At 40.6% G+C, this 15,392-nt stretch overlaps 1 protein-coding gene across 2 annotated transcripts in view; it reads right to left on the bottom strand.

The window, feature by feature from the left end:
* Positions 1-15,392, bottom strand: part of LOC131942272 (plexin-A2) — a 174,676-nt gene that overhangs the window by 27,087 nt on the left and 132,197 nt on the right. For both annotated transcript variants that reach the window (XM_059302046.1, XM_059302054.1), the window contains exons 8-10: positions 1,913-2,039; positions 1,242-1,419; positions 869-959 (exon numbers count right to left, since the gene is read on the bottom strand). In XM_059302046.1, the coding sequence (XP_059158029.1) occupies positions 869-959; positions 1,242-1,419; positions 1,913-2,039 (396 nt within the window). The remainder of the gene's footprint in view (positions 1-868; positions 960-1,241; positions 1,420-1,912; positions 2,040-15,392) is intronic.

Raw genomic sequence — 15,392 nt, forward strand, 5'->3', positions numbered from 1 at the left:
ATAAGTTGGTGAGTAGTTTATAAAGGGAGACAAAATAAGTTGGTGAGTAGTTGATAAAGGGAGACAAAATAAGTTGGTGAGTAGTTGATAAAGGGAGACAAAATAAGTTGGTGAGCAGGAGATAAAGGGAGACAAAATAAGTTGGTGAGCAGGAGATAAAGGGAGACAAAATAAGTTGGTGAGCAGAAGATAAAGGGAGACAAAATAAGTTGGTGAGCAGAAGATAAAGGGAGACAAAATAAGTTGGTGAGCAGGAGATAAAGGGAGACAAAATAAGTTAGTGAGCAGGAGATACAGCTGTATGGGGGAGAGAATAAGTTGGTGAGCAGGAGATAAAGGGAGACAAAATAAGTTGGTGAGCAGGAGATAAAGGGAGACAAAATAAGTTGGTGAGCAGGAGATAAAGGGAGGCAAAATAAGTTGGTGAGCAGGAGATAAAGGGAGACAAAATAAGTTGGTGAGTAGTTGATAAAGGGAGACAAAATAAGTTGGTGAGTAGTTGATAAAAGGAGACAAAATAAGTTAGTGAGTAGTTGATAAAGGGAGACAAAATAAGTTGGTGAGCAGGAGATAAAGGGAGACAAAATAAGTTGGTGAGCAGGAGATAAAGGGAGACAAAATAAGTTGGTGAGCAGGAGATAAATGGAGACAAAATAAGTTGGTGAGCAGGAGATAAAGGGAGAGAAAATAAGTTTGTGAGCAGGAGATAAAGGGAGACAAAATAAGTTGGTGAGCAAGAGAGAAAGGGAGAGAAAATAAGTTGGTGAGCAGGAGATAAAGGGAGACAAAATAAGTTGGTGAGCAGGAGATAAAGGGAGACAATGTCTTATGTTTGATGATAGAACAGTTGAAAAAGACGATGACTTACGATTGATGAGTTGAACAGTTGAAGAAAGTAACATTGGCAGTGACAATGTCCTGGCCATTCATCTTCAGTGAAAGAGACATGGCCATGGATTCTGAAAAATAAGTTATGACTATGTAAAGGGGTGTTGTGTTGTAAATCCAAATCCCACTCTGTATGCATATATGAAACATATGTATGGATATCATCTCTATCTGTCTGCCGTCTTCCATTCCTTCTTAGTTCTATCACTCTTCTTCTTGATATATATATATATATATATATATATATATATATATATATATATATATATATATATATATATATATATATATATATATATATATAATAGAATCCTCAATTAGCTAATTTAAAAACTTGCAGCATGTATAACAACCTTTAACTTCAGGAATCTTAGGTAGCTTGTTGGGATCAGGGGTCAAACACTGGAAGTTGATGCCTGAGGCGGAGGCGTCGGTCTGGACCGTGACGGTGGGGGTGCCGGTCAGAGAGCTGAAGACACAGGTGTACTTGAGGTTGCTGTGACTAGGTGGGTCATGAATCTCCAGCGATACCTGTATATATGGGACAACAGGGAGGTAATTATTTTTAAAAATTAAGAAAATTCTTGAGATGTAGGAAAGTGCTGTTCTCCAGCCAACTTCAATTTTTTACCTATTTAGTTATTTCTTTGCTTTGTTATTTATATCATTCAAGTGTATTAAAGCACATTGCGTTTTCACCAATAACTATTTTATAAATTATTTTTCTCAAACAAGTATAACATTAAAAATATATAGGCTAGTAGTAAATAAAATGCAGTAAGCAATATCACAATAGTAAATGTTATGGTAATAAAAAATATTATTAAACCTAAGGTTTTTATCAACATACATGATTCAATTAAATTATAAATCAAGAAATTTTGACAAATTTGTCTAGCTATGTTAAGAAAAAAAATTTGACCAAGGCTCTTTATCAGTAGAGTGATTTTTACCTAATTAGATTGATTTTAAAAAAATTACTTTTGGGTTAGGTAGTATTGTATTCTATAAAATAAAAACTTACAAGTCTTTCTCTATCCAGGTGTATTTGGTCGGGTAAGATCTTGTGCAGTTTGGGGCACTTGAGTGTGTCATACGAGTCCCATTTACCTGAGTTCTCCAGGTTTGTACAGTTGGATTTTGTTGTACACCTGTCAGACAAATTAAGACTTTTTTAAAAAAAATGTAATTAGGAATTAACATTAAATGCACCTAGTAGATACTGTGAAAAAATGTAAAAGAGTTTAAACTAGAATTATATAATACAATTTTACGAAACCCGGCAATTTTGATTTCTTTTTTAAAGTTGTGCGGATAAAGGGAAAAAACCTTAAAATATTACATGTTTCTTTGCTTACTTCCCTTATGTTAAAGATTATTTTTCCATACGGTTAAAAAAATCTGAGGGGAAAGATGTTGATTTAAAGAACGGTTGATACCCATACGTAGATGGTTGGAGCCAACTATATCTAGACCAGAACATCTAAAGGTTGCAACCAACCACATCTAGACCAGAACATCTGAAGGTTGGAACCAACCACATCTAGACCAGAACATCTAAAGGTTGCAACCAACCACATCTAGACCAGAACATCTGAAGGTTGGAACCAACCACATCTAGACCAGAACATCTAAAGGTTGCAACCAACCACATCTAGACCAGAACATCTGAAGGTTGGAGCCAACCATATCTAGACTAGAACAACTGATGGTTGGAGCCAACCACATCTAGACTAGAACATCTGAGGGTTGGAGCCAACCACATCTAGACCAGAACATCTGAAGGTTGGAACCAACCACATCTAGACCAGAACATCTGAAGGTTGGAACCAACCATATCTAGAAAAGTACATCTGAAGGTTGGAGCCAACCACATCTAGACTAGAAGATCTGATGGTTAGAGCCAACCCCTTACACCAACCCCATCACCTGGCATCACCCCCCCCCCCAACATACCGAACCCTACCGGGCACCTCAACACAAACCCAACCCTCATGGGAACGATTTCACGACCGTTAGGGGCCAATTACTCGGACTATTTTCATTGGTTGGGGGCAAACACGGGATGTATGTTTTGTTTACACTCATAGATTTTACCCAGAATGCTTTGCCAAATAGTCCGAGTATGCTTTCCCTTCTCGCCAAGCTCTCGTCCACAAAGGGCAAACGCGTGAACAACGAGGGGAATGTCTCGCTGGGTAGCGACCACGTGACTCCAGCTACCATGCGCAGTCGCGTACACTCAAACCATCTTTGACCTCGTTCACCCCTTTTCCCCTATATCCCCCTACGCAGCCTAGTAAAATCTATTTCAATATCCTAAAAATTCGAGCATTAATAGATGCTATTTTACTCATACAAAACCAGATCCTGTTACATCCAAGCAAATAATGAACGAGGTTTTGTAACGCAAATTGATACCATTTCCATCAACCCTCGACATCAGGGGAAAAGGGGAGTGGGAGGGGGAAGCTGCACAATTTCCAAATTATTTCCCCTTTATGTTATTATCTCCCTTACATTTTTCTATTTCCGTTTGAAAATTACTTTTGGTATTTGGTGAAAGAGTTGACGATTTCTCTGCCACAATAATCCACATTTCGTCCTTTCTCGGTCAGTCGTTTGTATGAATATTACTTTAGTAGAGTTTCTATGGGGATCAATGCAGCTTCTTAATTAATTAAGAATGAGATGGGGACTTTGAAGATCTATAAAAAGATCGAACTGGCGCAAATGAGTCACAGAAAAAGATAAGTAACCTACAGATATAGTGAGAATAAACAGCTGTAATAAGTCACTATATAGGGGTGATCGTGATATCAAGGCAAGACTTTTTTCTCTCTTAAACTCACGTTTGTAGGCGTGATTTTGAGTTAACAAAGTATAATCGAGAATCTGACACATTTTTTTTTCAGCATAACGAAAAAACTGATTGTTTGGTCAATCAATTTAAAAAATTTAAAAAAAAAATTAAAAGAAAATAAAGTAAAAAGGTACTGTGCAACTAGCTCTCTAAAGAGTACAACTTTAAAAAAATATGCTCTTGATATGAAATGAAAAATAAAAGTTCTTTTTCTTTTATAAGAAAAAGAAAAGAAAAAAAAAACAACAGATAACACATTTAATGTTTTCAAAAAAAATAGGTTAAAATATTTTAAACGCTTTACCAGGCAAGCCTGGTTATAAAAAATCTGGCTTTATTTTTTTCGGTCAAATAAATGCAGCTGGCACAATTTCTTGTGCGGGGAATAAGTAAAGGTGCGGTCGGTTGTGTGGTGGTGGTAGTGGGGGGGGGGGAGAATGGGGAGGGGTGTGAGAAGAAGAATGTGAAGCTACAGACAATTTACGATGGCAGAGTCCAGTATCTACAACTAGACTACACGCAAGATAACAAAGTACGTTATTTATTCTTCTGGTAAACTAGACATGAGGGGAGTTAAGATTGGGTATAAAAGAGGACATTATTTATTTTCTACAAGTTGGGTATGAAGGGGTTAAAATAAACTATTTTAAAATTTATTGTTGTTCCTAACAATTTTCTCACTAATCTGTTAAGGTATTTGTTCCGATAAAGGCGTACAGGGCTCAGTGTAAAACATGGAAGCATTATGAGATAAAAAAAATAATAAAGGGCCCCGGAAAGAAACAATTCAAAATGGAGGCCTAAGACGTCAACCTACGATCTTTTAGCGGTTAAAAAACTCGCATCGATGCAAGCGGTAGTTAAATCTACTTAATGGAAAACCTTGGTTCTGATAGGATTAACAATTTTCATGGTTCTGATAGGGTTAACATTTTCATGGTTCTGCTAGGGTTAACATTTTCATGGTTCTGCTAGGGTTAACATTTTCATGGTTCTGCTAGGGTTAACATTTTCATGGTTCTGCTAGGGTTAACATTTTCATGGTTCTGCTAGGGTTAACATTTTCATGGTTCTGCTAGGGTTAACATTTTCATGGTTCTGCTAGGGTTAACATTTTCATGGTTCTGCTAGGGTTAACATTTTCATGGTTCTGCTAGGGTTAAAATTTTCATGGTTCTGCTAGGGTTAACATTTTCATGGTTCTGCTAAGGTTAACGTTTTCATGGCCAGGAGTTAGGATCAAGACATCAAAGACTTGACAAAGGGAGACGATCGTGGAGCGTAAGGGGAGAGAATCTGGTGCTATGAGATAGTTCGTCAGCTGTATTTTTGAGGCGATCGAAGTACAAACTGGTAGAGGAGGGGGGAGGGGGGAGTGAACATTTTAAGTATATATTTTTGTTTACACTCTCAAGACAATAAATGTATTAGTTGTACTAAAGGTAAAGAAGAAACATTTCTAAAGTACTAGTATCGTAATTTAGATTCATGCCCAGACAAATAATCACTTTTGTATGTTCCTAGTGAACTCGCGCCGACCGGTTGGGTTTAAAGGTGAAACCCACGGATAGTTTCATGACAACAAAACATAACAGTGGACAGCGTGAAGTCATCGTAGGACATGACTTCATCTAACTCAGGACGGTCAGATCTCAATTTGGATAGCCGGACGCCACTAGGCCCAGAATAGCCATACCTCACCTCAGGATAGACATGCCACACCTAACAAGAGAGCCAGACCCCACTTCAGGATAGACGACCCTCAAATACGGACAGCCATACCATACCTCAGGATAGCTAGACCTCAGCAAAGTCAGGATAACCATACTTCACCTTAAGACAGCTATACCCCACCTCAGGACAGCTATACCCCACCTTAAGACAGCTATACCCCACCTTAAGACAGCTATACCCCACCTCAGGACAGCTATACCCCACCTTAAGACAGCTATACCCCACCTCAGGACAGCTATACCCCACCTCAGGACAGCTATACCCCACATCAGGACAGCTATACCCCACCTTAAGACAGCTATACCCCACCTCAGGACAGCTATACCCCACCTTAAGACAGCTATACCATACCTCAGGACAGCTATACCCCACCTTAAGACAGCTATACCCCACCTTAAGACAGCTATACCCCACCTCAGGACAGCTATACCCCACCTTAAGAGCTATACCCCACCTTAAGACAGCTATACCCCACCTCAGGACAGCTATACCCCACCTTAAGACAGCTATACCCCACCTCAGGACAGCTATACCCCACATCAGGACAGCCATACCCCACCTCAGGACAGCTATACCCCACCTTAAGACAGCTATACCCCACCTTAAGACAGCTATACCCCACCTCAGGACAGCTATACCCCACATCAGGACAGCTATACCCCACCTTAAGACAGCTATACCCCACCTTAAGACAGCTATACCCCACCTCAGGACAGCCATACCCCACATCAGGACAGCTATACCCCACCTTAAGACAGCTATACCCCACCTTAAGACAGCTATACCCCACCTCAGGACAGCTATACCCCACCTTAAGACAGCTATACCCCACCTCAGGACAGCTATACCCCACCTTAAGACAGCTATACCCCACCTCAGGACAGCTATACCCCACCTTAAGACAGCTATACCCCACCTTAAGACAGCTATACCCCACCTTAAGACAGCTATACCCCACCTCAGGACAGCTATACCCCACATCAGGACAGCTATACCCCACCTCAGGACAGCTATACCCCACCTCAGGACAGCCATACCCCACATCAGGACAGCCATACCCCACATCAGGACAGCTATACCCCACCTTAAGACAGCTATACCCCACCTCAGGACAGCTATACCCCACCTCAGGACAGCCATACCCCACATCAGGACAGCCATACCCCACATCAGGACAGCCATACCCCACATCAGGACAGCCATACCCCACATCAGGACAGCTATACCCCACCTTAAGACAGCTATACCCCACCTCAGGACAGCTATACCCCACCTTAAGACAGCTATACCCCACATCAGGACAGCTATACCCCACCTTAAGACAGCTATACCCCACCTCAGGACAGCTATACCCCACCTTAAGACAGCTATACCCCACCTTAAGACAGCTATACCCCACCTTAAGACAGCTATACCCCACCTTAAGACAGCTATACCCCACCTTAAGACAGCTATACCCCACCTCAGGACAGCCATACCCCACATCAGGACAGCCATACTCCACCATAGAATAGCCATACCCCACCCAACATTATAGACGATCACCTTCCCACCACCTGGGAATGTTTGCCGTTAACAATGAAAAAGATGGCGAGCAGCCCCCCATGGGCCTGGCAAATGTCTGCAGGCAGTCCCCCGGGCACGGTCTTCGCCTCAGCAGTAATCACTAGCAGACGACGGAAATTTCGTGTGGGATGAGGGCCAAATATCTGGCTAAAAGCGAGAAGATTTTTAACCTTTGTACATCCTACTAAAAGATAAATAAAATATTTGACTTCCCCCGTAAGCCCAATAGTTTACAGAAGTTTACTTAGTACAAAAGTTCAAAGTTCGCAATGATAACTTGCTGGGCAATTTGTACAAGATACAAATATTGTTATAAATACTGCAAATACGAAATCATGTTTCTTAACTGTGCTCGAGCAGATGAGGCTCGTTAGCTGGGGACAGCCACTCTTCTAGGAGAGAAACTCCTAATTCAAACAACTGCTGCCTTGTAGTTTGTTCTTGGTTGGACAAAGGCTATGGAAGCAAATCCAAAAAGAAAATTAGGTTGAAATCGGAGTCAATGGCCTCAATGGCGCATAACCAGTTGACACGTATACTTAATTGTGTTGGAGGGGATCCCTTCCAACACTAAAAATTAAGAACGAATAAGAATAACTGTGCTCTAGGTTTCAAATTTAAAGTGCAAAGACGTAAGGCCAGCATTAATACACAGAAGTGAGTCAGGTCAGGGTGCCACCCAAGTAATAATAAAGTACAATGTCCATGTCGTATTGAACAAACGAAAACAGAAACGCGGTGTTATTACATTTAAACATTGAAGGCGGTATTCTCTGCTTCCTTGTTTTTTCCCTACACTGAATCAGTATTTGAAAAAAACCCACCGAAAGATTAACCGCATGAAAATCGTTTTCCTATGGAGCTAATCCCACGGACAATCAGCCGGACGCCGGTTTAATTAAACCACAGCAAAGTCCTGACACCGACCCTGCGTCCAGAGCCCGACCCCTGACACTGCAGCCCGCGCATCAAGATTCAGAGAGGATGGTCAGCAGATCACGTGACCTGCCACCCCCTCCCCCCAAATGCCGAGCCTCCTGCCAGTCAAACTTGGAGCCACTTGTTGCAAGTATGACATACAAGTATGACATACAAGTATGACATACAAGTGTAACATACAAGTAGGACATACAAGTATGACATACAAGTATGACATACAAGTTTGACATACAAGTTTGACATACAAGTATGACATACAAGTATGACATACAAGTATGGCATACAAGTATGGCATACAAGTATGGCATACAAGTACCATATACAAGTATGACATACAAGAGCCGAAGCTTAACTCCCTCCATTCAAATTTCCGACAGTCGGTTTTCACTCGTCAGATATAAATTGGTTCGGGTATGATTTTTCGTGGCCAAACAGCATATACAATATTATATTTCTAAAAATACAATATGACAGCTCTCTTTCAATTAAAAAAAAAAGTTCAATGAGATTATTCCAAGGGAGGTAAATCGCAATGAAAACCTAAATGTTAAAATTTTTCGCTTAATGTTTATCATCTGCTGCATATCTCACACAAAGTTTACATCTCAAATATAGATCATCATCTACTCTGACGAAGTTCGAGTGCCTATACCGTTGAGTATATAAATGTCCATGTATTTGTTTTCATACAAGATAACGTCACGTGACTCAATCTGATTCGGGTCGCGCGGGTTAGCTGGGCTTAAAGCCACCAGCTTAAAAAAAAAGTAAGCCAGCCAGTGTGTATTTATTTAGGCCAACCTGTAGCGAGAAACGTCGAGCCCTCGCCCGTGAGTCATGCTGACCCCCAAGGTCAGTGCCGTAAAACTAGATACAAATCAGCATCTAGCAAATCTGCATGGGCCACAACTCCGCGAGGGGAGAAGTACGAGTTGTCTGCCCTTCAAGTGGATGAGATGGCGCATTAGGGCGTCTAAGTTGGAGGGGAGTGTGGAATTGGAAAGGGGTAGGTAATAGTAGCGGGGAGTTGGAGGGATGGGGAGTGTGGAATTGGAAAGGGTAGGTAATTGTTGAGGGGAGTTGGAGGGATGGGGAGTGTGGAATTGGAAAAGGGGTAGGTAATTGTTGAGGGGAGTGGATGAGAGGGTGGAAAAATTATTTATACTCAACTAAATAACATCAGGGGACATAAGCGAGCGTGGGGATGAGAAAACGTGGACTGATTAAAAATGGAGGGGACCCACGCGATGGGGATCACAAAAGGCCGATGTGATCGATATCATATGATATTCAATCGCTCCCCCCCCCCTCCCGGGGGAGCAAAAGCACACACCCCATTGGTCTCCGTTTTCACATCTACCAATCGGCCTTGACTTTCCTGGGCCTAAATTTCTCTAGCACTAGACTCCGCACGTGGTGGAAGTAATAACAAAATAATTTTTTACTGCACGTAGATTTAGAGGTAGCACCAGCTCCTCCTTACCCCCACCACTTCACCCTATTTAAGCCCAAACTTCGAAATCGAGGCTAGAGAGAGAGAGAGAGAGAGAGGGGGGGGGGGGGGGGGGAACGGGAATTAATGTATAGAAAACAAACCGTATCAATTGCCAAACCAAGGCTATGATTCATACATTGATTTTTATCACCGCAAAAAAAAAAAATATAATCGTATTCATTGTTGGTTCTTGTTAGAACCCATCACGATCAGAGGTTTCCAGAATTTTCCCCAACACACACCGGTTTTTGAGATAACATTACAGATTATCAAACTGTTTACACAGGATGGGGGGTGGGAAATGGAGGGAGGGGGTTTTTGCCAAGTTCGGGCATCCAGGGTGCAACAATTAACGGTAGGGATGAATATAAACACAAAATTAAGTTGAGGGTGTGGATGGGGGGGGGGGGGAGTAGGGAGGCGTTGACCAGGTCACTTGAATAGAAGATCGGGCTTACAACTAACCCCTCATGTCACAATGACCTGATCTCTAGGCTGGGTTCAACAATGATGGATGGAAGCTGTTTTTTGACGATCTATTGATGATGATAAATCACTTGCATTTCTATCCATATGGAGCATGTATATATATATATATATATATATATATATATATATATATATATATATATATATATATAGTGTGTGTGTGTTAATAGAGCTGGATGTCGTGGCGGGAGGCCATATTAATGGCCTATGCAAAATTAAGAGGCTGATATCAAACCGTCAAACGGCAGAGAATGTCAATGTTTTTCCTCGTGTTCAGCCCGGGATTAACAGCCAGTGTTGATGAGGTTGGATGAGGTAGGGTGTTGAGGTAGGTCAATGTGGTGGTGGCGGGCGATAATCCCGACGGTCTGCGACCAAAGGGAGACAAAAACTGACGCTGTTAAAAAAAACCGGAAACTATCGGGCTGTCACGGCGCCATCTTGGACTTTGTTGTGTTTATTTTTAAATTATGACCTTGACCTATAAACAACTTCCAGAGATTTGAATATTGTTTTTTATTTTTAACTTAACTCTCTTAAAATAATGCTTATAATTTCTTATGTTTAGACATACAGCAATAAGCACTCTTAACGTTTAAAGCTAGGTCGATCATATAGTCTTATATCATTTAATAGATATACACGCAACAGATATTCGTCTTAATTGTATAATAACAGATAATTCTTAAAGAGCCACATTATGTAACTTTATCAATCTTTGCCCCGTCCCTCCTTAATTTGTTGGAAGCTAATTAAATACCAAGCATGCAGCGAAATCTAATACAAAGTAAAGGAACCAATTAAAAATATCTCAAAAAATTAAAGTATTATTGACTTAAAATTAAAAAACTAATTGCATCCTTACTGATATCTGTCTTTTAAATTTTTAGCGAAAATAAATATTCATTAGATAGAGATAACACAATACACATTCGTGCATAATAACATAATGTCTTAAAGACACAATAAACATCAAAATATACAGACATCAAGGGGGGGGGGGGCAATGAAAACAGAGCAGATTAAACTAAATACGTATTTACAAATTAACCTTCAGGTTGAAATACAAATTTACAAATATGTCTATCAATAGAAAAGGAAATATGTATTTTTTTATTTTCTGAAAGGAACGAATATCGGTTTTAAATGAACACTTGAGGTAGCTCATATCTATTTGTACAAAAAGAAAAGTTGTAGCTTGATAATTAAAGTAATATTTTGAGTTGACTATAAAAGTATCTAACAACAACTTTAACTAAGCACTAACATTAGTTTACATCAACTGTAGCTGGACAATACACAGCGTGCACGTGCATTACAACTGGGGGGGGGGGGGGGGAATGAATGGGTGGGTGAGAGTGAGGCTGACGATGAGGATGGGGGGGGGGGGGGTGAGTTAAAGGTTAAAGATATTTTTTAGTTATAGCAGACGACAGATCAGACGTGAGTCGTCTGTTTGTGTGGACACCGGAGAGCATTTGTGGCTAAGCAGCAATTATTTCTACTTAACTCATGCCGGGTACTCATTTGAACTGAGTGAACTCAGTTCGCCTTAACCCGATTTGAGACAGAGGGAATTAAAGAAAAAAAAACAACATAACAACAATCTTTGTTAACACATATCGGCCTACAATAGAAAATGTGTTTTACCGTAAACCGAAAGCCGTAAAACCGGTTGTCCCCTTAAATCAATTACCTGCAGCCGGCCGGCGTTAATTCCGGCAAAACCGCGTTAGTCTTTCCAATTATTTCGCCGGTCGGTGGGTGGGAGGGAGGGGCGGGGATGTGTTACACTGACACTTTAAAGCAGGAGCAGTGCAGACGATACGTCTTACATGTTCGTCTAGTGCAAACCCAGTTAAATCTGGACGTTTAAATTCATGTGATGTGTGGAGTGCTACATCTAGAAATTGATGTGATTTACTAAATACAGGGAAAACAAAGAACGCATGAACATAGAACTGATCATGCTATTTAACTTCATTTTTTTAAAAAATTAGAAAACGAGACCTTTGTAATTGTGCTTTCTCATACATTAAATTATTCTTTAAGAATTTTCTACAGCACTTCAATATATTATCTAGTTAATGTGAATTAGCGTAGGTCTAGATAAGCAGTTCAATATATCTAGCCAATGTGTATTAGTGTGGGGCTAGCTAAGCACTTCCTTATAGGCCTATCTAGTTAATGTGTTTTAGTGAGATTACCGTAGGTCTAGCTAAGCACTCCCATCTATCTAGTTGATGTGTATTAGCGTAGGTCTAGCTAAGCACTTCCATATATCTAGCCAATGTGTATTAGTGTGGGGCTAGCTAAGCACTTCCGTATATCTAGCTAATGTGTATTAGTGTGGGGCTAGCTAAGCACTTCCGTATATCTAGTTAATGTGTTTTAGTGAGATTACCCTAGGTCTAGCTAAGCACTACCATATATCTAGCTAAGTTATGTGATCGTCTACGTGAGTTCTAAAACAAAAACACAACATAACACAACATTGTGACTGGATATGATACGTGGTTGGTGAATGGGATAAGGGATAATGAACTAGGATAAGTGTAAGGATTGTAGGATAAGTGTAAGGATTGAGCCCAACACACGACATCAAACATCGAGTCTTGCTACACTACTTACATGTTGGCACCGTTACCACTGGTGGCGGCATAAGGGAGGGAATTGTGAGAGATTTAGTTGACAAGAACAGCACGAACACAAAACATGGCAGACTACTCTCTAACTAAAACGTGCTCATTTCACTGTCGTTTGATTGGTCGAAAGTTTAAGGCGGGAGATTTAAATTTGAATGGGAATTATTTAAAATAGTGAGTATTTAAAGAGCACAAAGTGCATTCACTTTTAAGGACAGTGATTGTTTAGTAAAATTATAAGTACATTTATATTTGTAGTACAAAACAACAAGGAAATATGAATAAAATACGTCAATATTATTGATGCACATCAAATTACGATACAAAGAGAAACATTAAAATAATGTAATAAAAGTGAAGAAAATCGCAAATTAAAATTTGTAAACATAAATTATTTAAAACCATACAGACATGTAAATCAATGTGACTAGCACAGCTTTAAAACATGCGTAAGTTCAACCAATCAAGTAGCTTGGTTAAAATCGTTCAGCATGCACAATTAATTAGACTAGAGTACATTCAAATGACCAACAACATGACGCTTGTGCTCATACAGTAATACCTACTATCTCAACCGGTACCATCTTATTTTTATTTTTTTTAAAGCATTCATTAGTATCCCCAATGAAGTAGATAGGCACTACCAAATTACAGTTAACATTATTAGTTGACGTTTTTTAAAGTCCGATTTGCTTAAATCTTTACAAAAATTGGAGTAAGGACAAGCAGATCATAACAGTACCACAGATTTGGCTTGGATGAAAAACGTTTCTTTACATTCTAGACAAGATGTTTACAGTTTACGACTATCCCTCCACCCATTCAACTACCCCTCCACCGATCCCCTCGCCCATCATATAACCACCCTTCCACTCATCTAACCACTCTTCTACCAATCTAACCATCCCCATCCCATCATCTAACCATCCCCCACCCATCATCTTACCACCCCTCCACCCATCTCTCCAGCCATCTAACCACTCTTCCAACCATCTACCACCCCCGTCCATCATCTAACCATCCCCCACCCATCGTCTAACCACCCCTCCACCCATCCCCCACCCATCATCTAAAAATCCCGACATACCATTACCGACAATAGCTTATCCAGTAGGATCTCTGCTGGAATCGTAGAATTAGCGACATAATTATACCCAGCCATCCCAAACCCATACATGGTGTGTAGGCCCCGAGTTTATCAATACTCACGATACTTGCCTTGTTGTGGGCAGGGCGGGGAGGAGCTGATTCCAGAATCGTTCGGATTCCAGAAATAGCCGATGATCAAAGGGTTAATATAAGAGCCGTTTTGGGGAGGTTGTGTTTGTATTTGAAATACATTTCGTCAGCCACGAGAAAGCTGATTTGGACGCAGTAGTTACGGGAGCCTTTTGGTGATATCTATGGGGGGGGGGGGGGGGGGGGGTAGGGTAGGGGGATGTGAGTATGGGTTGTGTGAGCAGGTAGTGTAGGGATGAGATCGTGAATGGGGTGGTAAATGTGGTATGGGGGGGGGGGGAGTGTGTGTGTATATGTGTGCGTATATGACGTATGTAGCAGGTTAGATCGTGCTTTGGTTAAGTATGGAGGAGTGTGTTTGGGGTAGTGTGTGGGGAGATTGTGTGTGTGTGGGGATAAGTGTGGAGGTGTATGTGTAGAGGCAGTAGGTGTGAGCAGAGATGATCCACATGCCCGACAACGTGTTAACAAGCTATGGTTTAACGCTTGAAATTAAATTCATTAAAAAAACAAACTTTAACAAGATCTAAAAGAAAAAAAATCGCAGAGATTAATTCTATAAAACTTGATTTGAAAATGATTAGAATTTGACACTAATTTGAGCTTATCACCGACGGACTCCACCCCCTCCCCTCTCCAATCATCGCGATGATTGATACGGCATTTTTCTCATCGCTCAATACAGGTTTAGCGGTGGGTTCTAATCACGCTAATTAGCGCAATCAACCGAACTCAGCCGCGATCACTTGACAGAGACTCTACTTCAATAAAGGCACAGGGGGGTGGGCGAGTTGGATTCTTGATATAAATAAGGTGTCTTGGTTTTGTGGATAAAACTAGGGGTTTTAGATTAGGCATTTTAACAAGAGGGTTTTGGATTAGGTATTTTAACAAGAGGGTTTTGGATTAGGCATTCTATTTTAACAAGAGGGTTTTGGATTCGTGTTTTAACAAGGGTTTTTTTAATTAGGCATTTTAACAAGGGGGTTTTGGATTAGGCATTTTAACTAGGGGTTTTTAGATTAGGCATTTTAACAAGGGGGTTTTGAATAAGGCATTCTAACAAGGGGTTTTTGGATAAGGCATTTTAACAATGGGGTTTTGGATTAGGCATTTTAACAAGGGGTTTTTGGATTAGGCATTTTAACAAGGGGGTTTCGGGTTTTTTGGATTAGGCATTTTAACAAGGGGGTTTTGGATTAGGCATTTTAACAAGGGGGTTTCGGGTTTTTTGGATTAGGCATTTTAACAAGTGGGTTTTGGATTAGGCATTTTAACAAGGGGGTTTCGGGTTTTTTGGATTAGGTATTTTAACAAGGGGGTTTGGATTAGGCATTTTAACCAACGACGATGGAAAGACGTGCGAGTCTCACAAAGCAGCCTATGAACCCAACGATGTTACAGTTATTGACCCAGGTGAGGCGGATATATAGTGCAGCCGCCTATATATATATTTTTAAAACCAACGCCTGATACTCTTTAGGGCTGAGCCTGCTAGAAAACTCGTCGAGGTATCACCAGGTTTTGAACCTGC

This window comes from Physella acuta, unplaced genomic scaffold (genome assembly GCF_028476545.2).
Source record: "Physella acuta isolate Inbredline_101_S28 unplaced genomic scaffold, ASM2847654v3 ptg000034l, whole genome shotgun sequence".
NCBI classification, from domain to species: Eukaryota; Metazoa; Mollusca; class Gastropoda; family Physidae; genus Physella; species Physella acuta.